Here is a 25,129-nt window from a genome sequence, read left to right as displayed (position 1 = left end):
ATCCTCTCTGTCACTGTATAAACCTGTCACTTAGTGCTGGCATTATACCCAAAATGTCCAAAGTGGCAAAAGTAATCCCAATTTTTAAATCAGGTGATAAACATAATATGAACAATTACAGGCCAATTTCAATTTTACCAACATTTTCAAAAATATTTGAGAAAGTGGTCTATAACCGACTGAAAGGCTTTCTGGAAAAACTAAATAACCTTGTCCCCTCCCAATATGGTTTTCGTAAAAAAAGCACCACCTGTACGGCTATACTCCACCTCTTGGAAAAGGTCAATGACTGTATTGAAGAAGGAAAATTTGGCATTTTTTTTGGATCTATCCAAGGCCTTTGACACAATAGACTTTGAGATCTTATTGTATAAGCTATATCACTATGGTGTCAGAGGGGTACCTCTCGATTGGTTCCGCTCTTACCTATACGGAAGGCAGCAATGTGTATGCGTCAATGATCACAATTCACCCTGTATGACCATCAGTTATGGGGTTCCCCAGGGATCCATCTTGGGGCCTCTCCTTTTTATCGTATACATAAATGATTTTGCAAACTCCTCCGAAACTTTTCATAAAATAATTTTTGCTGACGATACAAATGTGTTTACCTCACACAGGAGCCTACACCATCTACAAGTAACTGTCAATTCAGAGCTTGTGAAAGTGGATTCCTGGTTCAAATGCAATAAGCTCTCACTTAATGTAAATAAAACAAATGTTATTTTATTTCGTTCTAATAAAAAGCGGACAAATACTGAGCACTGCCATATCAACATCAATGGGCAGGAAATACAGAGAGTGAACTCCACAAAATTCCTGGGGGTCATCATTGATGAATACCTCAATTTCAAATGTCACATTAGCCATCTGTTAAACAAATTATCCAAATATGTTGGCCTGTTCTTTCACCTTCGTCGTTATCTTCCTCTTTATGCTCTACTCACACTATATAAAACTCTATTTGAACCACATCTAAACTACTGTAATGTCATCTGGTGTAACACCTTCCCTACCTACCTTCACAAATTAGAATCCATGCAAAAGAAAATCATACGGCCCTGTCATGGTCCAAGTTTAATGCCCCCACTCCACATCTATTCCATAATTATCATCTCTTAAGACTGACAGAGTTCAATATTCATCAAAATGCTTGTTTAACCTATCAAGTCATTTACAGGCTGAATTTAAGGCTCTGTAGCTTGGTTCCTATCTACCATCCCCAGCATGCCCACAACACTCGTAACTTAGATTTGATATCAGGGAAACATGGTTTACTGGATTGTACCGCTCCAAGTGTTGTATGCAGGGGACCAAAGATTTGGAACCGGCTTAATGAGAGCCTCAAGATGCTGTATCCATTCTCCAACTTCAAAAAGAAACTGAAAACTTACCTATTAACCACCTATATTTAATGCCTCATGTGGGGTAGACTACTGTTGGGTTTTGCATGGTTGAATGAATGTATGTATGTATGTATGTGTATGCTTGCTTTAGTACTATTATCTTGTGTTAATCATATAGCGTTGTTTTTTTTTGTTTTTTGTTGTTGTTGTGCTTGCTACCATGTTTCATCATTACATGTATATACTGTCCTCTGGACCCCTGTCAAAAGCTTCTTCTAGCTTATTTGGGGGACCCTTTCACGTACCAACATCTTTAAATGATGATATTTCACTACTATTGTAATTGTTATATGGTATTGTGAATAAACTTGAAACTTGAAAACTTGAAAAAAAAATGTGAGCCAAGACATCCAGGGGGTTTAGCTCGCTCGTCTGCGGGAACAAACTGCCGCCATTGCTTGCCGTGCTAGCGAGGTCCTTTGTCCCTGAATTGCTCACACACTCCGGCAGATTCAATGGGGGTCTGGCGGCAGATTTCTTTGACTTTATGGTTGGAAATGCATCTGCTTTGAGTGTCGCAGGATATCCACACATTCTTGCCATCTCTGTCGTAGCATAGCTTTCGTCGGTAAAGTGTGCGGAACAAACGTCCAATTTCTTGCCACTTTGGCATCTTTGGGCCACTGGTGCAACTTGAATCCGTCCCTGTTCGTGTTGTTACACCCTCCGACAACACACCGACGAGGCATGATGTCTCCAAAGTACGGAAAACAGTCGAAAAAACGGAAAATAACATAGCTGATTTGACTCGGTGTTTGAGAAAATGGCGGATTGCTTCCCGATGTGACGTCGCTCCGAGAGCGAATATTAGAAAGGCGTTTAATTTGCCAAAATTCACCCATTTAGAGTTTGGAAATCGGTTAAAAAAATATATGGTCTTTTTTCTGCAACATCAAGGTATATATTGACGCTTACATAGGTCTGGTGATAATGTTCCCCTTTAAAAATATTTTTTCTTTTTTTTTGTCCTGTCCAGCTTCTCAAGTAAGTCATATAGTAGATGTAGATGCCCATATCGGCTGTTCAGATTTACTTTACAAAAGAGAAGTGTGGGATACTTCTCTTGTTGCCTTATTTGTATTTGACTTTATTAAATGTATTTATATTATCATTTGCTGCAGCCGGGCCGGAGCAGGAGGGGATAGAAAGAGAAAAAAAAGGAAGACAGAGGGGGAAATTGTGGGGACAAGAGGGGGATTAGACAGAGAGACAAAAACAACAACAGCAAACACAACAACAACAACAACAACAACAACAACAATAGAGCAACATCAGCAAATACGACATGTACAAATATGATGGTAAAAGTAATAGCAAATAAGCAGTTAGCAAAAATAAAAAATAATACAGAAATGACAATGAACATTATTACACTACAAATGGAGCAATACAAATACCAATAGAAATAGCGCAATTGATAATGAACAATACCAATACTTTTCCTTTATTATCAACAATACAGTTGTTCAAATGCAACAATACATATACATAATGATAACTTGAAATATTCAAAAGAATGCAGAAAAATGGACAGGGAGTAAGAGAAGCAACCTATATTAACCTTGTAGATTGTTATAGTAACAATAGGTTAAGCTTTGTCAGTGTGCCATGTGTTATACCCAGTTTACCCTAGGGCAACAACGTTAATATATGTTTGATGAAACGTGATTATGTGCATGAGTGTACGTATGCATATGTACTTGTATATGTACAGAATGTGTATATGTGTTTGTACAATGAATGTATATGTACAGAATGTATATGTATGTTTGTACAGTGAATATATATGTACAGAATGTGTATATGTGTTTGTACAGTGAATGTATATGTACAGAATGTGTATATGTGTTTGTACAGTGAATATATATGTACAGAATGTGTATATGTGTTTGTACAGTGAATGTATATGTACAGTATGTGTATGTTTGTATATTGAATGTGCGTGTGGATGTACGAACTTTAAGTATGTAAATATGTACTGTATTTGTGTATGTATGTGGGAGCGTAGGTACCAATGTATGTATGTGTGTATGTATGTATGTGAGTATATGTGAATTTGTATGAACAATATATTCGACTCCCAGTGTGCGTGGGAGCCAGAGCACGGCCCCAGGCCCCCCAGTCCATGTGGCCGACAACCAGGAACTACGGCCAGGAGGCCGCCACCCATCCCTACCATCAAGTGTTGTACTGGAAACTCATTTACAAACACAACTTCATCACACACAATACTTCACTGTGGAATTGTTGTTATATTAAAATGAGAAACTGATGCACTTATTGAGTGATAAAAGTATTTTATTATTTGAAGATTTCATTATTAAGTACGAGCTGGGAAAAAAAAATTATAAAGGCTTTTGTTCAAAATATTCTAATTACAGTATATCATCTTTTTCATTATTTACCGTACTGTTTATTCTTTACTGTATTTTCTCTGGAACAAAAAAATACATCTTGAAAGTTTCCATTCTTCCAAAAAAGACAGAATTGACCACTTAAAATATTTTTTAGGATTTTGTTTTGTAATTGAAGACAACACTTGTTCGTTCTGTGATAGGGAAACAAAATAAACAGTTTATTTTATGAATGTATGCAAAGTTAATCTCTGTGGGATGATGTACAATATTGGCTTTTGCCTGACACTCCAAACTTTGATTGCATATTAATGCATGTACTTGACTGAAAAAAGCACTAATATACAATATCTAATCTATAAATGTAGAAGTATATTAAAGAGATAGTTACACAAACAACAATGATGTCACACATGTTATATGTGCTGATGTTGTTAGAAAGTCAACATTAAAGTCTTGACAGTTTATTTCAAATCCTGCAGTTTCATTTGCTGCTGCTGTTCTCACCAGCACACTTGTGTTTCTTACACTGGTACTTAGAAGACAATCTTTCACCACACACACTGCAACTACACACTTTCTCTCCTGGGTGTCTTCTCATGTGTGCTACAAGATTTGATTGGTCACAAAAGCTTCTGTTGCAGATTGAACATGTGAAAGGTTTCTCACCAGTAGTGATGGGTCCGGCAACACCGATGCATCGGCGCATGCGTCGAGCTCATAGAGCAAAACCCTGTGTCGGTGCGCGTACCGCTTTTAGAAAGTCACGTGACCGATCATGAGCTGTTTTGGTCACGTGACCGATACGCGAACTGTGTCGCACTCCCGCCTCCTCTGTGCCCTGTGAGCGGCTCTTTTCTACAGCCGGAGAAATAATAACTAAGAGAAATCGTCTAAAATTTAATACGTTGGAAAAACTGTTTTTTTTAATAAAAATGTGTAAAAAAATAAAATAAAAATTCCCAGTCCACAAGCATCCGCATTCACAACACGTTCTCTTAGATTTCCATGTTATGATACATGTTCACATTATTTATTGACTGTATTTAAAAAGATAAAAAGATATTTTTATTTAAATGAAGATATGAAATAATCCTAAATGAAATACAATGACTTGGTTTATATTATTGTATATACTAGGTCATACAATCAGTGTCAGTTGAGTCGGTCCATAGGTTGCCTGTAGGGATTTTTAATGTCCAGCAGATGTCAGTATTTAGTGACACAGTATCGACACAGTATCAATACCGTTTTGCGATGTGTCGAAACGCTTCATGACGCCTCATCAACCCATCACTACTCAGCAGTGTGTCTTCTCATGTGTACTTTCAAATTCTGACTTTGTACAAAACCTTTACCACAGAGTGAACAGATAAAAGGTTTTTCACCAGTGTGTGTTCTCATGTGTACTTTCAAATTCTGACTTTGTACAAAACCTTTACCACAGAGTGAACAGATAAAAGGTTTCTCAGCAGTGTGTGTTCTCATGTGTACTTTCAAATTGTGACTTTGTACAAAACCTTTACCACAGAGTGAACAGATAAAAGGTTTTTCAGCAGTGTGTGTTCTCATGTGTAGTTTCAAATTGTGACTTTGTACAAAACCTTTACCACAGAGCGAACAGATAAAAGGTTTTTCACCAGTGTGTCTTCTCATGTGTACTTTCAAATAGCGACTTTCTACAAAACCTTTACAACAGAGTGAACAGATAAAAGGTTTTTCTCCAGTGTGTGTTCTCATGTGTGTTTTCAGACGACAATGGTATTTAAAAGTTTTGTCACAGTGGGAACATGTGAAGTGAGTGTTGTCAGTGTGACATGTTGCATCATCTTTAGAGTGTTCATCATCAGTGTCAGGAGAGTGTGACGTTGTGTCCTCACTATCTGATAGTGGAGCTAAGATCTTGTCTGCTTGTGATCCTCCACAGTGGTCTCCATCAGCTTCTGTTGTCATGTGTTGTGTTGAGCTGCTGCTTGGAGGCTCCGCCTCTCTCTTCTCCTCACTTTCACCTTTGACCTCATCATCTTCACTCTTCACAGGGACACCAGTCACTGGGAACTCCTCCGACCATTTCGGCTGACTGATGCGGTGCTCCTCCTCTTCCTCTTTAATGTACAGCGGCTCTTGGTCCTCCTCTTCCTCTTTAAAGTAGGGGTTCAGTGGGTCCTCCTTTTCCTCTTTAATGTGAGGGGTCAGCGGGTTCTCTTGCTCCTTAAAGTGAGGGGTCAGTGGGTCCTCCTCTTCATTTTTGCTGTGTAAGACCAGTGGGTCCGCCGCTTGACCTTTAATGTGAAGGGACAGTTTAACACTATGCGTCTCGTCTTCCTCTGTAATATGGGGGGGTTGTGGCTCCTCCCCTCCCTCTTTAATGTGATGGGAATGTGGTACATCTTCTTCCTCTTTAATGTGGTGGGGCTGTGGCTCTTCTTCCTGCTCACGAGGAAGATGTTCTTCTACGACATCTGCGGGACAGGAGAAAACAAACATTCTTTAGAAAAGTCCAGTTTTGCTCAGTCACATGAGACATTGTCCTGCACCAACATATGATCTCACAATCTCATCAGTTTCCCCTCACAGCAGTCAGGGTACTTCCAGCTGACACATGAAGAAGACCTTCAGAGGAATGCCTTCCAAGGCCAACGTCCAATCCACCTTATTCATATAAAAACATCCTAAAAGTCATTCCTGCAATCCTTAATGGTAGACGCCATACGTGAAAGTGTGCTGTTCTTCCTCTGAATAAGTCATACACACACAGAAAATAATGTACCACATGCCAGCCTCTACACAGTAGTACTAGTGATGAGCTCCCCCTGCTGGTGGACAATAATTACAGTCATTTTCACATTCATCTTTAGAGACATGTCTGCTCTAAAAAAGCATGAGCACAGTCAACACGTTAGCCAAAAAATATGACATCTGTTTTGCTTTCATTTAGATAGTGTTGCCATAGTTAAACTGGGAAGCAGTAATCCGATTACTGACTACTCCTTCAAAATATAACTTGTTTACCTTATTAATAATAGTAATAATGGATTAGATCAATTTAGTGCGTTTCTAGACACTCAAATTGTGTTAGAGTGATAACTGAAAAGGCATCATTTATGTGGTAAGCTACATTTAATTATAATAATAATAATAACTAGATGAAGCAATTCCTGAAAAAAATGGTGTGTGAATGCTCCAATGCTGAAGTTGAACTGAAATGCTGACAGAATGTAGTATGAATGTAAGAATAGTTTGAATGTTGGAATGGTTTGAATGTTGAAGAGTTTGAATTTCGGGGAAACCGGGAATTTTTTAAGCTCTTAAACCAACTTGTTTTTTTGTCCTGACTCAGAGGAATGTTTTGACAGTGGAATGGTTGAAATGAGTTGAACAATGTGAAAGGAGTCATCACACTAAAGAAGGTTGGAAATAAGGTTAGGAAAAAAACGGAATTCCTGGAAATTTGTTGAATGTGGAAAAATGGTTGTTTGAATTTCCAGCATGAATTGAATGTGTTGAAGGTGGAATGGTTTGAAAAATGTGGGAATTGTGGAAGTTAGAAAAATGGATAATTCATTTTGAATGGGGAAAATGTCCCTAAAGATTGGGAATTCAAGAAAATCCGGCAATTTCATTTATTAAGTGTTGAAAAAGAATCACACAATTCCTGAACACACTGAATATTTTGAAGTTGTAACGGTTTGAATCGGATGAAAAATGTGGAAATTTTGAAAAATGGTTAATTTTATTTCTTTCAATGGGAATGTCATGGACATTTTTGAGAATTTCAGGGAAAGCGGGATTTTTGGGGGAAAATGCTAAAAAAATTTGAATGTTCTGAATAAGGTGAAATGGTTGGTGCTGGTTTTTTATTTTTTAAATCGGTTGAGAAATGTTGAAGTCGTAACATTTTTATTTGAGAAATGGTATTATGGAATTCCTTGAATTTCGGGAAAACCGGGAATTTTTCCAGTTCAAAAAATAACTTTGTTTTCTGTCCTGATTAAGAGGAATGATTTGACAGTGGAACGGTTGAAGTGGGTTAAAAAATGTTGTCATTTCCATTTCCAGAAATAGTGGAATATGTTGAAGGTGGAATGGTTTGAATCGGTTGAAAAAAGTGGAAATGGTGGAATTTTGAAAAATGGTCAATTCATTTTGAATGGTGAAAAACGCCCCGGAAAACGTGGAATTATGGGAATTTGTCAAGGGAAAGCCTGTGATTACCGAATAGGCTGAACAGTTTGAAGTTGGAACGGTCTGAATCGGATGAAAAATGTTGGAGTTGTTGAACTTTGAAAAATGTCCCATTATTTTCAATGAGAATTTCATGTACTTTTGGGAATTTTGGGAAAGCGGGAATTTTTTTGAAAATGCTAAAAAATTTGAATGTTCTGAATGAGTGAATGGTTGGTGTTGGAATTTTTCAAATCGGTCGAGAAATGTTGAAGTAGTGAAAATATTTCAATTGAGAAATAGTTTTGTGAAATTCCTGGAATTTTGGGAAAAGCTGGAATTTTTCCAGAGAAAAAAACTTTGTTTTTTCAGAGGAATGATTTGCCGGTGGAACGGTTGAAGTGGGTTGAAAAATGTGGTCGACAGAAAAAAGGGTGAAAAAAGGGTTTGAAAAAAACGGGAATTCTGGATATTCTTCAAAGTTTTTGGAACTTGGAAAAATGATAGTTTGAATGTCCAGGATTAGCGGAATATGTTGACAGAGGAATGATTTGAATCGGTTGAAAAAAGGGAAATGATAGAAATTTGATAAACGGCCAATTCATTTTTAATGGGAAAAATTACTAAGCACTTATTTATTCTTGTTTCAAGCTAATTTAGCGGCTATCTTAGCTCTTAGCTTGCCCGTCCTTTGTGTGTAACATGTTTAGCATTGTTCTACTGTCCTTCAGTGATAATAATACTTGTAAGAAATGTAATGTATCAATCAATCAATCAATTCCTTTATTGTCATTGTCATAATAACACTTAAGTCATACATGTCAACAAGATTTTGTTTGAGCTTTGTCCAGCGGCATAGAAACTGCATTGAAGTGCAGGTTGACCATAGTTTACAGTTTAGCATTGTCAGGAAGATGGCGAATAGAGGAGCGTGGGGGTGGGAACAGTCAGATGTCTGATGGGTGTTACGTTGATGTTGCAGCAATGCAATGTCCAGAGCACAATTATTGAGGTGGTGAAGAGTGAGGTAATAAGATGGTCCGGGGCAGCAAAGGGGCAGGCTGTTCATTTAGCAGTCTCACAGCCTGGGGATACAGACTGTGAGACTTTCTGGTGGTCCTGGCGCGAATCCATCTATACCTCCTTCCAGAGGGTAGCAGGTTGAAGAGGCCATGTGCTGGGTGGTATCTGTCCTTCGGGATGTTGTGTACTCGCTTTAGGCAGCGAGTTGTGTACATGGCACTCATCTCTGGGAGTATCGTCCTTGTAATTTTCCCTGCCGCTTTAACCACTCACTGGAGGGCCTGTTGGTTGGCTTTAGTGCAGCTAGCAAACCACACTAAAAAGCCGTAAGGTATGGAGGTGAGTGCTACAGGTCTGTAGTCATTTAGGCATGAGATGATGGCCTGTTTGGGGATGGGAATTATTGTAGCGGTTTTAAGACAGGCAGATTAAAAATGGAAACAAATACATCCGTCAGTTTGTCCGTGCAGTGCTTAAGCACACGGCCCAGAACGCCATCAAGTCCAGCTGCTTTCCTTGGGTTAATGTTACGCAAGGTGAGTCTTACTTCATGCGGGCTGAGGACTGTGGCCGTGTCGTCGGAGGAGAGGGGGGGCAGTGCTGAGTCTGTTTTCCTTGTCAAAGCGGACATAAAAATTATTCAATTCCTCAGCTAAGATGGCGCTGCCTTTCACTGAGGAAGAAGTTGTTTTTTTAAAGTTTGTAATTGCTTTGACACCTTCCCACACCTGCCTAGGGTCTGAGTTATTCAAGCAATCCTGGAGTTTATTATAATGGTCAAAATGGTCCAAAGATGTATTTCACCAATAAAAGTGAGAGATTCTGCATTTGATTAGCAAACATTGTATACATTTTTATTTGACAAAAAAAGCACACACTTAAATAGTAGTAAAAAAATATGTGTAAAAGGCAAAAAATGGAACTAAAAACAATTAAAACATAAAACAAAATGTTATTGTTTTTTTATATTGCCATTGTTATTTAAATGTATTTTTACTAATTTTTTACTTGTTGTGGTTTATTTGTTACCAACTCATATCCGTTTTTTTAAACTATATTTAAAGTTGAGTTTTGGTAATAACATAAATACTGGTGTTTTCAAATTAAGGAATAATTGTGTAATTAAAGGTGATTACAATATCAATCAAAATAATGGTGATTATTATTTTTGCCATAATGGTTCAGCCCTAACTGTACCCTTTTTAAATAACAGAGGGTGTAGAACACAATCTATTCTACATGTTTCATTAACTCAACTTTATCTTTCATGCATCTAAAGGATATAAATAGCATTCTATGATGTGTCTTTTTCCATCCAGCCATCCATTTTCTACCTCTTGTCCCTTTTGGGGTCACAGGGGGGCGGTGGGCGGGGTACACCCTGGAAAATTCCATAAAAACTTTAAGCTATTATGTTATCCTAATTTAAAATGTATCCTCCAGTTTGTGGCTATTATAAGGCATATTTCCAGAGAATATGCATTTTTACAGCATGTTTTAAAGAGATAGCCTTCTGGGTATATTATATTGATCAACTAATTCTTATTTAGGGGGCTTTGTGAGCGGAATAGAGGCGCTCCCATTGACTCCATTGTTAAAATTAGGAGAGTTACGATTTTGCTAACCTTTGTTTACGACTTAGAATGCATAAAAAATAAAAACATATTATTGTCTTACATAAGGATTGTGAATGATATGCAAAATAAGTTAAAAAAAATCAGATCCCCTTTGATCATTTTTCTACATCCTGTGAACGGGTGATGCTGTGGTGAAAGTGAGAAAATAAATACATGTCGGGAAAATGCTAATTATAGCAAAAATGGCTGGCAAACGTTTTAAAACCTGGTTAAAGATTGTTGGTAGTAAACCCAGAGAGGCATGTGTATGTTGTCAAATGATGTTAGCATTAGCTTTGATATTTGGGTTTAGGGGGCCCCGTCATGGGACCCGCCCCCGGCCCAGCTCTGACTTGTTCCACCACTGGTCATTGTGATTATATGATATATTACAAATGTCTTTTTCTTGTTATTAGTCAAATATAAAGTTAGTAAAGATGTGAGAGTAAGAAGTCAACAAACCTGTTCTGTGTAACACAACTTGATGTTTCTTGAAAACAGCGTCCAGTAGTTGATTGTTCTCCTCCTTTGTTCTAGAAAGTTCCGCCTCATATTCTGCTATCGTTCTTTCTAACACTACAAATATTTCTTCAACGGCAGCAGTTAGTCGCTGATCCACCAACGCTCTCAACATGTGTAATGTAGACATTTTCACACAATCACAACACTTTACTCTCACACTTGATCTCTACTTAGCGATGTGTTGATAACTTCTGTTAGCAGCTAACAAGCTAAGCTAACTAGCGAGCTAAGCTAACTAACAAGCAAAGATAGCAGGAGAAGCAGCAAAGTGCTTCTAGCGCATCCAGACCATTTTATCCTTAAATAAAGAATCAAAAATAAATTTTATAGGACGTAAATATTTCAAACTGGATAAGAAATAATAAGACTGACTTATTAGCGTCTTTCTCCGTCGATGTGCTTTCACGACAGTTAGCACACTTGACGTTACAAGGCAGGACTGCTCTGTTCTGCCGTCTTCCGTTTACACCGGAAGCTGGGAATGACGTCACTGATGAAGAGGTGGATGCGGCATCTCTATATAAGATATTGCCTGCTGTCACTGTTATCATGCTTTTCTTTGCTCTAAAAACTATTGTGATATAAAATATTTAAAAAAATAAATGGAAAGTAAATAACAAACCTTTAATGATGGTGTTCAGTGGCGCCCCCGTGCGACATTCATTGCAATGACAAGAGTGAAAGTGGTAGAAATTGTAGCGATATTACTGCCTGATTCTTTTAAATTTACCCTTCCACGTGTTCTTATTGTTCTTCTCTTTTACTCTTAGGTAATATATTTTTATACAAAACATTCAAATATCACAGAGCGTGATGTCGCAGGAGATCTGTCATTAAAAAAAGTCCAGGAAGTGACGTCCTCTTCGCGCATGCGTTGATCGATCGTGTCGTGAATTTCTATAATTTTTAAAAAGTGTGAAACATTTGCTCTCATACACAAAAGTCTCTTTCTTGAAGTGAAATCCTAATTCTCACATTGTGTTAATGATTTAATTTTATTAATTCATTCTTGGAAGATTGTACCAAATAGAAAAAGCCCTTAAATGATTATATTTATTGGAATTATTTAAGTGGTTTTAAATAAGCACGTTTAAGCACAAGTTTATTATTCATTTGTATATATGTTTATTTTAATCTTATTCGTATGGTCTCTCATATTTACTTTGACTTTCTTTAACATGTTTTGTTTGTAGGAGGATTGTATTTAATGTGATGTGTTTTATATTGCTGAGTAAAATATTGAAAAACATTGACTCATATTGTATTGAAAGCACCTTAATGTGTGTGTACATTGTTTATGTATGTTTAATTGTTCAATACAAAATAAAATAAATAGTCAGAAGTAGAACTGGTTTACAAACAAAGTCTAATATTAACATGAATAATGTTGAAGTCATAATACATGACATTATATACCATACTTTGACTTAGACTTAGACAAACTTTAATGATCCACAAGGGAAATTGTTCAACACAGTAGCTCAGTTACAATGATGGAAAGTGTAAGGATGGAAAGGACAATGCAGGTATAAATAGACTAATATAGCCATAAAAGATCTAACATATATACGAATATATACATAATATGTGTACAGTAAATAATATATACAGATATATATATACCATACCATACCAACTTTATTTATAAAGCCCTTTAAAAAGAAGCACAGTTGAAGAACAATTAAAGGGCTGAACACCACAAAGAAATAGAGGCAAAGCACAGACTAAAAAATAACATTTAAAACAGAAGTAAAATACACATTGAAAAAGCAAATACAAATTATCCTAAGAACAATTTGTTAGATAAAAAGCAGTTAACAAGTTAAAAACAGTTAAAAAAAAAAGTTAAAAACAGTTTAAAATGTCATGCTGGGTTAAAAGCCAGTGAATAAAAATGGGTTTTAAGAAGGTTCTTAAAGGCCTACTGAAAGCCACTACTACCAGTCTGATAGTTTATATATCAATGATGAAATCTTAACATTGCAACACATGCCAATACGGCCGGGTTAACTTATAAAGTGCAATTTTAAATTTCCCGGGAAACTTCCGGTTGAAAACGTCTAGGTATGATGACGTTTGCGCGTGACGTCACGGGTTGAAGCGGAAGTATTGGGACACCATTGTATCCAATACAAACAGCTCTGTTTTCATTGCAAAATTCCACAGTATTGTGGACATCTGTGTTGGTGAATCTTTTGCAATTTGTTCAATGAACAATGGAGACAGCAAAGAAGAAAGCTGTAGAGGCGATCGGTGTATTAGCGTCTGGCTACAGCAACACAACCAGGAGGACTTTGAGTTGGCTAGCAGACGTGCTACCGTGACTACAGCTTTGCTTCCAAACATTTGATTGCTTGCCCGTACGTGCGTTCCGCTATGTGCATGTCGCGTACGTAACTTTGGGGAAAAATATGTTTCTTGCCGACTCTGATGGCGGCCGGGGTGTCGTCGAAAGCTACAACGCCCGCCGCCGCACCGCTGTCCTCACCTGTCTGGGTTGACTTCCTCCGTCTCCGGGCCGCCGACCGCATCGATGATCGGGTGAAGTCCTTCGTCACACCGTGGATCACTGGAACGCAAGTGAGCACGGGTGTTGATGAGCAGATGAGAGCCGGCGTAGGTGGAGAGCTAATGTTTAGATCATAGCTCTGTCAGGTCCCGTACCTAAGTTAGCTTCAATGGCGTCGTTAGCAACAGCATTGCTAGGCTTCGCCAGGCGGCACAGCATTAACTGTGTGGTTACAGGTCCAGGGTTTGGTAGTATTGTTGATCTTCTGTCTATCCTTCCAGTCAGGGGCTTATTTCTTCTGTTTCTATCTGCAGTTAAGCACGATGCTATCACGTTAGCTCCGTAGCTAAAGTGCTTCGCCGATGTATTGTCGTGGAGATAAAAGTCACTTTGAATGTCCATTTCGCGTTCTCGACTCTCATTTTCAAGAGGATATAGTATCCCAGGTGGTTTAAAATACAAATCCGTGATCCACAATAGAAAAAGGAGAAAATGTGGAATCCAATGAGCCCTTGTACCTAAGTTACGGTCAGAGCGAAAAAAGATGCGTCCTGCACTGCACTCTAGTCCTTCACTCTCACTTTCCTCATCCACAAATCTTTCATCCTGGCTCAAATGAATGGGGTAATCGTCGCTTTCTCGGTCTGAATCGCTCTCGCTGCTGGTGTAAACAATGGGGAAATGTGAGGAGCTCTACAACCTGTGACGTCACGCTACTTCCGGTACAGGCAAGGCTTTTTTTATCAGCGAACTTTATCGTCGATGTTCTTTACTAAATCCTTTCAGCAAAAATATGGCAATATTACGAAATGATCAAGTATGACACATAGAATGGATCTGCTATCCCCGTTTAAATAAGAACATTTCATTTCAGTAGGCCTTCAAACAGCTCTGCTTGTGTGCAAGTGTTTTCATGGTCTTGTGCCAAAGTACATCTCTGACATGTGAGAGCCATATGAAGCATCTCCTGCTCTGGGAACTTCAATGAGTGGTCTCCTGTTGGTACCTAGAGTCAGGGTCAACCATCATTTGTCTTATATTATCATCTACGGTAAGTTGAAGTGTTTTTATACTTCCAAAGTGTGTAGATGAGATATTTTTCAGTTTTCTTTTTGGTTTAGTAAGTGTTTTCAGGCTGGATTTGAACTTTGCCAATGTTAATGCCTGTCTCACATCTTTAGGAATATGATTGTAGATTTTAGGAGCATAAAAGTGAAACATGACTCTGGCCACCAGCAGGAGAACACTCACTGAGGTTCCCAGAGCTGGGAATGGTTCATGTGACTCTAGCATGTCATAGAAGAAGATGAACATATACTAGTACAACAGCAGAGATGTTTTACACTCTATTCTTCTGAGAAAACTACTAATATGCTCATTTTTGCGGGTTGTGTCAGGACTGGAGCAGCAGCATTGTGGATGTACTGCAGCTGCTCTACAGCTTGTTTAGAGAGCCCAGTGAGAAGACAATGACGCTCTCAACTGCTGGAGACAACAGCATGGATGATTGACAATTTCTGTCATAATAATGCTTTCCATTATTCCATCTCATTTGAAATATTTCCATTACTTCAAATTAATTACAACAATTATTATTCAAAGTTGCAGCCACAGAAATTTGAGTTCCATCCACCCATTGATTTTTTTTTCTTTAAAGAGGAACATTATCACCAGACCTATGTAAGCGTCAATATATACCTTGATGTTGCAGAAAAAAGACTATATATTTTTTTTACCGATTTCCGAACTCTAAATGGGTGAATTTTGGCGAATTCAACGCCTTTCTATTATTCGCTCTCGGAGCGATGACGTCACGTTGTGACGTCACATCGGGAAGCAATACGCCATTTTCTCAAACACCGAGTCAAATCAGCTCTGTTACTTTCTGTTTTTTCGACTGTTTTCCGTACCTTGGAGAGATCATGCCTCGTCGGTGTGTTGTCGGAGGGTGTAACAACACCAACAGGGACGGATTCAAGTTGCACCAGTGGCCCAAAGATGCCAAAGTGGCAAGAAATTGGACGTTTGTTCCGCACACTTTACCGACGAAAGCTATGCTACGACAGAGATGGCAAGAATGTGTGGATATCCTGCGACACTCAAAGCAGATGCATTTCCAACCATAAAGTCAAAGAAATCTGCCGCCAGACCCCCATTGAATCTGCCGGAGTGTGTGAGCAATTCAGGGACAAAGGACCTCGTTAGCACGGCAAGCAATGGCGGCAGTTTGTTCCCGCAGACGAGCGAGCTAAACCCCCTGGATGTCTTGGCTCACACCGTCCCTTATGCCACCGAAGATGATCAAGAGAAGAATATCCACCCTAGCTTCCCTGGCCTGCTGACATCAACTCCAAAACTGGACAGATCAGCTTTCAGGAAAAGAGAGCAGATGAGGGTATGTCTACAGAATATATTAATTGATGAAAATTGGGCTGTCTGCACTCTCAAAGTGCATGTTGTTGCCAAATGTATTTCATATGCTGTAAACCTAGTTCATAGTTGTTAGTTTCCTTTAATGCCAAACAAACACATACCAATCGTTGGTTAGAAGGCCATCGCCGATTTCGTCCTCGCTTTCTCCCGTGTCGCTGGCTGTCGTGTCGTTTTCGTCGGTTTCGCTTGCATACGGTTCAAATCGTTATGGCTCAATAGCTTCAGTTTCTTCTTCAATTTGGTTTTCGCTACCTGCCTCCACACTACAACCATCCGTTTCAATACATGCGTAATCTGTTGAATCGCTTAAGCCGCTGAAATCCGAGTCTGAATCCGAGCTAATGTCGCTATAGCTTGCTGTTCTTTCCGCCATGTTTGTTTGTGTTGGCATCACTATGTGACGTCACAGGAAAATGGACGGGTGTATATAACGATGGTTAAAATCAGGCACTTTGAAGCTTTGTTAGGGATATTGCGTGATGGGTAGAATTTTGAAAAAAACTTCGAAAAATAAAATAAGCCACTGGGAACTGATTTTTAATGGTTTTAACCCTTCTGAAATTGTGATAATGTTCCCCTTTAAGTGTTTTTAAATCCCTGCAGCTTCCATGACTGTTACACATTTGTGTATACTGGCCTGATACTTAAACCTGAACATCTTATCACACACAGTGCAACTAAACGGTATCTCTCCAGTGTGTGTGTTCTCATGTGTGTGGTCATGTCACGCTTTCTGGAGAAACTCATTTTACAAACAGCGCAAGCAAAAGGTTTCTCTCCAGTGTGTGTTCTCATGTGTAATATCATGCCATTCTTAGTGTTGAATCTTTTAGCACAAGCTGAGCAAGCAAAAGGTTTCTCTCCAGTGTGTGTTCTCATGTGTATGGTCATGATTTGCTTTCTGGAGAAACTCTTCTTACAAACAGAGCAAGTAAAGGGTTTCTCACCTGTGTGTGTTCTCATGTGTAATATAATTTCCTTCTTAGTGTTGAATCTTTTAGCACAAGCTGAGCAAGCAAAATGTTTCTCTCCAGTGTGTGTTCTCATGTGTCTGGTCATGTTACACTTTTTGGAGAAACTCTTCTTACAAACGGAGCAAGTAAAAGGTTTCTGTCCAGTATGTGTTCTCATGTGTCTGGTCATGTAATGCTTTGTGGAGAAATTCTTCTTACAAACAGAGCAAGTAAAAGGTTTCTCTCCAGTGTGTGTTCTCATGTGTGTGGTCATGTTTTGCTTGCTGGAGAAACTCTTCTTACAAACAGAGCAAGTAAAAGGTTTCTCTCCAGTACCGGTATGTGTTCTCACGTGTCTTGTAAAATTACTCTTCCATCTAAATGATTTCCCACATTCAGAGCAGTCAAAGTGTTTGTTGTTAGTGTGATGTCTCGTATCACCTTTAGAGTCATTTTTACTCTCCAAAGGTTTTTGGATGTGGTCACTGTGATCAGAAGAGTGTGACATCATGTGGTCCATGTCTGACAGTGGAGCAAAGATGCTGTCTGGTTCTGACTTGATATCTTCACAATGCTCTCCATCAGCTTCTGTGATGTGTTGACTTACAAGCTCCGCCCCTCTGTTCTCCTCACTTTGACTGTGATGAAGCTGTAAGGACTGAGCTTCATCTTCATCATGAAGCTGCTCCTCTTTAATGTGGGAGGGGGCCTGTAGCTCCTTCTGTCCCACACTGGTGTGCCACTCCTCTTCATGACTCCCCGCTGACACCCGCTGGACGTCTGCAGAACAAATGAGGTGTTACTGTATTGAAGTTTGCAGTATTCAAACTATTGACATGTGAGCTAGGCCAAATAGACAGTGATGGGCAAGCTACCTGGACAATGTAGTAAGCTAAGCTACAAGTTACTCTCAATTAAATGGAGCTAAGCTATACACTGCAAAAGTAGCTTGCCACATCAAATATATATATATATATATATATATATATATATATATATATATATATATATATATATATATATATATATATATATATATATATTGTCCCACATGTATAATATCAATGTTTATGTTGTCCATGGAAAGAAGTTAGTAAGAAGCAAAAGAAAAACAACCAACCATGGATGACAAAAGGACTGAAAAATGCTTGTCACAAAAAAAAGACATTATATGGAATATTAATAACACAGACATCTATAGAGGCAGAAAATAAGTATAATAAATATAAAAACAATCTAATTGGTATACTAGGAACATGTAAGAAGGAATACTACAGACAATTATTAAAGAAGAACAGAAACAACATGAGAGCAACATGGGGCATCCTAAATAGCATCATTAAAAATGCTGCTAAGAAAGATTACCCCCAGTACTTTCTACATGGAAATACAAAAAATGACAATATGAACCAAATAGTTGAACGTTTTAATGATTACTTTGTTAATATTGGAAAAAATGTGGAACAAAGATTTCCAAATGCAGATGATGGATCAGTTGAGGACTTGAGTGAGCTCATAGACAGAAATCCCAATTCCATGTTTCTTAAGAACGTGACAGAAGAAGAAATAATCAAAATTGTAAAACATTGTAAATCCAAGACCTCAACCGACTGTCATGGAATAGATATGGTAACCATAAAAAAGGTTATAGAAGACATTTCAGAACCTCTGACATATATCAGCAACACATAATTTCTAACCCGCAAATTCCCTGACAAAATGAAAACTGCAAAAGTCGTATCAATTTATAAGAATGGAGACATACACCAGTTTACTAACTACCGTATTTTCCGCACTATAAGGCTCATCGGATTATAAGGCGCACCTTCAATGAATGGCATATTTCAAAACTTTGTTCATATATAAGGCGCACCGGATTATAAGGCGCACCTATGTCAACAAAACAGTCAGATAGGTCAGTCAAACTTTATTAATAGATAACAAACCAGCGATATATATCTGGGATTTATATAGCGCTTTTCTAAGTACCCAAAGTCGCTTTACATGTAGAACCCATCATTCACACCTGGTGGTGGTAAGCTACTTTCATAGCCACAGCTGCCCTGGGGTAGACTGACGGAAGCGTGGCTGCAATTTGCGCCAACGGCCCCTCCGACCACCACCTATCATTCATCATTCAATTCACCGGTGTGAGTGGCACCGGGGACAAAGGGTGAAGTGTCCCGCCCAAGGACACAACGGCAGCGATTTTTGGATGGTAAGAGGCGGGGAGCGAACCTGCAACCCTCAGGTTTCTGGCACGGTTGCTCTACCCACTACACCATGCCGTTCTGACAACTCCGTTCACTCCCAAAATGAATAAACAGCTGATTTACTCGTGTTACGTAAATCAAACGTGCAATCACAATATAGTAACACGTGAAATAGTGCAGAGCAATAACAATATATCAATAACTCAACGTTGCTCAAACGTTAATGTCACACAACACAACACACTAAATAAAAATGTAAAGCTCACTTTATGAAGTTATAGCTCATTCACAAATCCCTCGAATTCTTCCTCTTCAGTGTCCGAATTAAACAGTTGAGCGAATACGGCATCCAACATGGCCGGCTCCGTCTCGTCAAAGTCGTCATTAATGGAGTCAGTGTCGTTGCCGTTTATTAGTTCAGTGACAATTCCTGCCTTCCTGAAAGCTCGGACCACAGATGAGACTGAATCAGCCCAGGCATTTACGATCCACTGGCAGATAGTGGCGTATGTCGTCTGGCGCTGTCTCCCTGTCTTGGTGAACGTCACGTGTGTTCGCCTTCTGTCATCCACTGTTCCCACGCAGTTAGCAGTCTAGCTTCGAATGCCCTGTTGACACCAATATCTAGCGGCTGGAGGTCTTTTGTCAATCCACCCGGAATGACGGCGAGTATTGAATTAAGCGCATAAGCGTGTCTCTTAATGTGATGTTATGAGCTAGCAAATATAACAACTACACTACCCAGCATGCAACGATAGTGACGAGCATGCGCGGTAGCCCTGAGAAGCGTTGTTGTATGCTGGCAGTTAGAATGTGGTTATGAGCACGCTGTGAGTAAACGTTGAGAACTCAGTTAACACGCCTCGTCTGCATTATTTATAATTAGACAGACAACACACTTAATAGGAGCCATTTTGGGGTCTTTACATAAACACACAAATGGAAATGAAACGTCACATATCCCAGCATGGACCGCGCGCTTTTTCTTCTTCTACGGGGAAAAAAGATGGCGGCTGTTTACCGTAGTTGCGAGACCGAAACTTTATGAAAATTAATATTAATATTAACCCATATATAAGGCGCACCGGATTATAAGACTGTCAGCTTTTGAGAAAATTTGTGGTTTTTAGGTGCGCCTTATAGTGCGGAAAATACGGTACACACCAGAATTCACAGCTAATATGTCAACATGGATAGCATTAATCCAAATAACAAAAGAAATGAGCAATGCAATAGATGGTAAAGAATGTGCGGCCGCAGTATTCATGGACTAAACTAAAGCATTTGACACAATTAATCATGATATTTTTATAACAAAACTAGAAGGATATGGCATCAAAAGGGTTGGTCTTGAACTGGGTAAGAAGCTATTTAACCAACAGGAAGCAATATGTGAAGATGGGTGAAAATATGTCAACACGGCTAGATATATCTTGTGGTGTACCCCAGGGATCAATACTGGGACCAAGATTGTTTCATCTTTATATAAACCACATTTGTAAAGTTACAAAGGACTTAGTTAGTTTTATTTGCAGACGACACAACTGCTTTCTGTTTAGGAGAGAACACACAGAAAATAATACAAATAATAACAGAAGAAATGAACACATTAAAAAGATGCTTTGACAAAAACAAACTATCTTTGAGTCTCAGTAAAAGTAAAATAATGCTATTTGGTTACAGGAGAAGTCCAAATGGACAGAGTAGACATTGAATGGGTAAAATAAACCGGATTTTTGGGTGTAATAACAGATGATAAATTGAACTGGAAATCTCATGTAAAAAATATACCACATAAGGTGGCAAAAGACATTGCAATAATGAATAAAGCAAAATAAGTCCTGGGACAAAAATGACTTCATATTCTCTACTGCTCACTAGTGTTACATATCTGACTTATTGTGTAGAAATATGGAAATAACTACAAAAGTACACTTCATTCATTAACTGTGTTACAAAAAAGATCAGTTATAATAATACATCATGTTGGATATAGACAACATACAAACACTTTATTTATTGAATCAAAAATACTGAAATTCCACCACATAGTGAATTAGCAAACAGCTAAAATGATACACAAAGCAAACTATAACCTGCTAGCCAAGAATGTACAACAATTCTCAAATAAAGATGAGAAATATCATCTTAGAGAAAAATGTAATTTAAAACATTTGTATGCACGTACAACACTTAAGACCTTCAGTATATCAGTATGTGGAATTAAATGATGGAATGGATGAAGCAAAGCAATCAAACAATGTACTAATATGATCGACTTCAAGAAACTCTTCACACTTAAAGTGTTTACAAAGTACAAAGAAGAAGATAAACATTCTCAATTTATTTCATCCATTATTCATTTTCTACATCATCTTACTCATCTCACCATATGAAATATAACTTACTTCACTCATTATTATTTATTTATTTTTATTGTGATTACTTATGGAGTATATTGTGAACACATTGAGAACAGGAAGTGAACAAAAGTGTTCGCAACTGTTATGTAAAAGAAAAGGGGTAGAATTAAATAAGCTCTGCTTCTTCCTACTTGTTCTCTCGCTGTCCTGGGGGCCGCTGTCGCTGTCCTGGGGGCCTCACCCCACCAGGACAAGGAACTGTGTAACCTTGACGAGATGCGACAGCTTAAACCTACCTGGTGCCTGCCTGGGCTCAGTGCATGGTGAACCTGTAACCTTCGGGGGGCTCACGGCACCAGGATGGCACTAATGAGCAGCTTCCGCCGAACCCCCTGCCATACGTAAGGGGTTCACAGCCCGTCAGCATGCTGTAAGGTGGCAGCCCCACCAGCTGACTAGCCATCGCAGGGCCAACTACCCAGCATGGTGAAAACTAAACAGTTACGAATCCAACCAGAGCAACTAGATTTAACCGGACGGACTACCCTGGCAACAGACCCCTGCATGCCCTCGAACTACGACATTTGGATCTCCGTTACAAAACCCGCATTGCCTGCTGGAATGTCCAAACACTCCTACGCCCCGGCTATGCAACACTTCTCTCCCGTGAACTCTCCAACTACAACATTACCCTCGCTGGCCTTTGCGAGTCACGCTGGCGCGGTACTGGAGAGACCACCGCCGGCGACCACCTTTTTCTCTGGAGTGGCCCAAATGATGGTAGAGGCCTCTACGGCGTAGCCCTAGCCATCCCGCTATACCGGAGGAAGTCAATCATCAGCTGGAAACCAGTCAGTGATAGACTGCTCTCTGTCCGTCTATTACACCAACATGGGAAGATGACAGTTATTGTCGCCTATAGCCCAACTGATGTCACCCCAGACCAGGCAAAGGACACCTTCCACGACCAGCTACATGACGCCATCCTGGCAGCCCCCCCTCATGACATTGTCATCGTCCTCACAGATGCCAATGCTACAATCTCCACCCAGGACCTCACCCTCCCGGCAGTAACAGGTCCCGTCTTTATCAACAGCACCACCAATGATAACGGCCAACGATTGCTTAATCTGTGCAGAGCCACCAACCTCTGCATCGCCGACACTTGGTTTCCCCGGAAGCGGATCCATCATTGGACCTGGTACAGCCCAGATGGAAAAACAAAGAAAGCCATCGACCACATCCTCATATCCCGCCGCTGGAAAACATCCATCACCAACTGCCGTGTCTTCAGAGGTGCACAGCTTGGTAACACCGACCACCGCCTGCTGATAGCCGACATGCGGCTGAAGTTCAAGGCAGGGGCATTAACTAATGCCTCCCCCAGGCTAGACTCCTCACGACTGCAAGACCCGGCCATCATGGAGACGTACAGGTGTTCCATCGCAAACCGATTCAATGCCCTCTCCAGTGGGATTGATAAAGAATGGCCTCACTTTAAAAACAAGGTCATTGAGGCTTCCAAAGAATCAATCGGGCGGACGAGACCTGCCACCAAGAAGCCCTGGATATCACAAGACACACTAGATATCGTGAATAACAGACGAGCAGCCCGTCTGCGGGGAGACCTGGACCTGTATCGACGCCTCAACAGCCAACGCAATCTGCCTATTCGACGCGACAGGGAGAACTTCTGGAGCAACCAGGCGACAGCCATGGAGACGGCTTCCCAAAACAACAACCTGCGGCAGCTTTTCAACCTGCTCCGCAAAGGGAAAGCGGGCCCCCGCCAGCGCTGCTTCCTAGTCAAGGATCAGGCTGGCAACATCCTCTCCACTGAAACGGATTGCATCAGCCGCTGGAAGGAGCATTTCAGCGAGCTCCTCAACCATCCCCCTTCCCCGGAAGACCCCACCCCTACCACCCACACCACCACAATCCCGGACTGCTCCACCGCCCCTGTCTCTCCAGCTGAAGTCAGAGCAGCCCTAACGAAACTCAAGAATGGAAAAGCCCCTGGCTTATGTACCATCACAGCAGAGATGCTGAAGGCCAGAGGAGACAACATCATCCTCTGGCTCACACAGATCATCAACCATGTGTGGGTCTCTGAGTCGCTGCCTGATGACTGGAGGCGGGGCATTATACTACCATTTTGGAAGCATAAGGGAGACCAGCTGACCTGCAGCAACCATAGAGGGATCACACTCCTCTCCATCCCCGGTAAACTCTTTACCCGCATATTACTCACCCGAGCTCTACCTGCAACCAGAAGCAGACGCCGCCAAGAACAGGCCGGCTTCATGCTCAATCGTTCCACCATGGATCACATCTCTGCCATCCGGCTCTTAATAGAAAAGGCCCGGGAGCTCAGAAAGGACCGGCACCTCTACATTGCCTTCATTGACCTTAAGGCTGCCTTCGACACTGTGGACCACGGGTCCCTCTGGAACATCCTGAAGTCCCTCGGAGTCCCAACTAAAATCACCACACTCTTTCAGCAGTTATATCAGGGTACAGAAAGCTGTGTGCGTGTGAGCTGTAAAGACTCTGAGTGGGTCAGGCAAGGCTGTGTTGCCGCACCAGAACTATTTAACTGTGTCATCGACCACCTGATGTCCAGAGTCTGTGTGCGAGTCCCCGGGGTGTCACTTGGAAACTACACCCTAAAGGACCTCGAATACGCCGATGACACCACCCTGTTCAGTGAGACCGCTGACCAGCTCAGGGAGGCCCTCGGTGTGTTTGATGAGGAGACCAAACAGCTCGGCCTGAAAATCAGCTGGTCCAAAACCGAACTCATGCATATCGGCGATGGACCAGACCCACCACCCTTCTTATTTGAGAATACCCCTGTCCACTTTGTCCCTACCTTCAGATACCTCGGCTCGACAGTCACCAACACCGGCGACCTCAAACGAGAGGTGGACCGCCGTCGCACCCTTGCAGCCTCCGTCATGCAGTCCCTGTGGAGACCGTTGTGGGGACACCGGCACATATCTCGGGACACCAAGTTGAGGGTCTACAATTCCTCTGTCATCTCTGTCCTTCTGTACGGCTCGGAAACATGGCCGCTGAATAACATCCTGGCGGCCAGGCTAGATGGCTTTGACTCCAGAGCCCTCAGGAGGATAGAAGGCATCACGTGGAGCCAGCATGTCACCAACAAGACCCTAAGAGAGCTAACCCAACAGCTCCCAGCCTCTCGCCTCGCGGCAATGCGGCGAGTGCGCTGGTATGGCCATGTCATCCGCCTGCCGGGGGAACACCCCACGCGCAAAATCCTGGACTTCAACCCGCAGCGAGCTGGCTGGAGACGCCCTAGAGGCGCCCCCAGGACTCGCTGGCTGGCTGTATTAGCCCAGGACCTTAAGGCCTGCAATGTGACTATGGCACAAGCTCAACACCTTGCCCACAACAGACCCAGATGGAGAGACCTGGTTGCTATGGTCGGCTCTACGCGCCCTGAAGTGCAAGAGGACTAAGTAAGTAAGTAAGTAAGTCTTCCTACTCCTTTTCCAACATGTTGAAAAGACAAACTGGAAATTGTGATGTATCATGTTGTATACATGC

General features: G+C 40.6%; 3 protein-coding genes across 3 annotated transcripts in view; 1 reads left to right on the top strand and 2 right to left on the bottom strand.

Moving 5' to 3' along the window:
* Positions 1-25,129, bottom strand: part of LOC133570515 (uncharacterized) — a 905,074-nt gene that overhangs the window by 369,320 nt on the left and 510,625 nt on the right. The window lies entirely within an intron of this gene.
* Positions 1-25,129, top strand: part of LOC133570532 (uncharacterized) — a 508,763-nt gene that overhangs the window by 417,722 nt on the left and 65,912 nt on the right. The window lies entirely within an intron of this gene.
* On the bottom strand, positions 3,901-11,370 carry LOC133570654 (uncharacterized). Its single transcript, XM_061923342.2, has 2 exons — positions 11,026-11,370; positions 3,901-6,222 (listed from the first exon to the last, which is right to left on the bottom strand). The coding sequence occupies exons 1-2, from the start codon at positions 11,210-11,212 to the stop codon at positions 5,057-5,059; spliced, it is 1,353 nt and encodes a 450-aa protein (XP_061779326.2). The 5' UTR covers positions 11,213-11,370; the 3' UTR covers positions 3,901-5,056.

The sequence above is a fragment of the Nerophis lumbriciformis genome, linkage group LG28, assembly GCF_033978685.3.
Source record: "Nerophis lumbriciformis linkage group LG28, RoL_Nlum_v2.1, whole genome shotgun sequence".
NCBI classification, from domain to species: Eukaryota; Metazoa; Chordata; class Actinopteri; order Syngnathiformes; family Syngnathidae; genus Nerophis; species Nerophis lumbriciformis.
The sequence above is the reverse complement of the archived record's forward strand: the minus strand, read 5'-3'. Positions and strand labels throughout refer to the sequence as shown.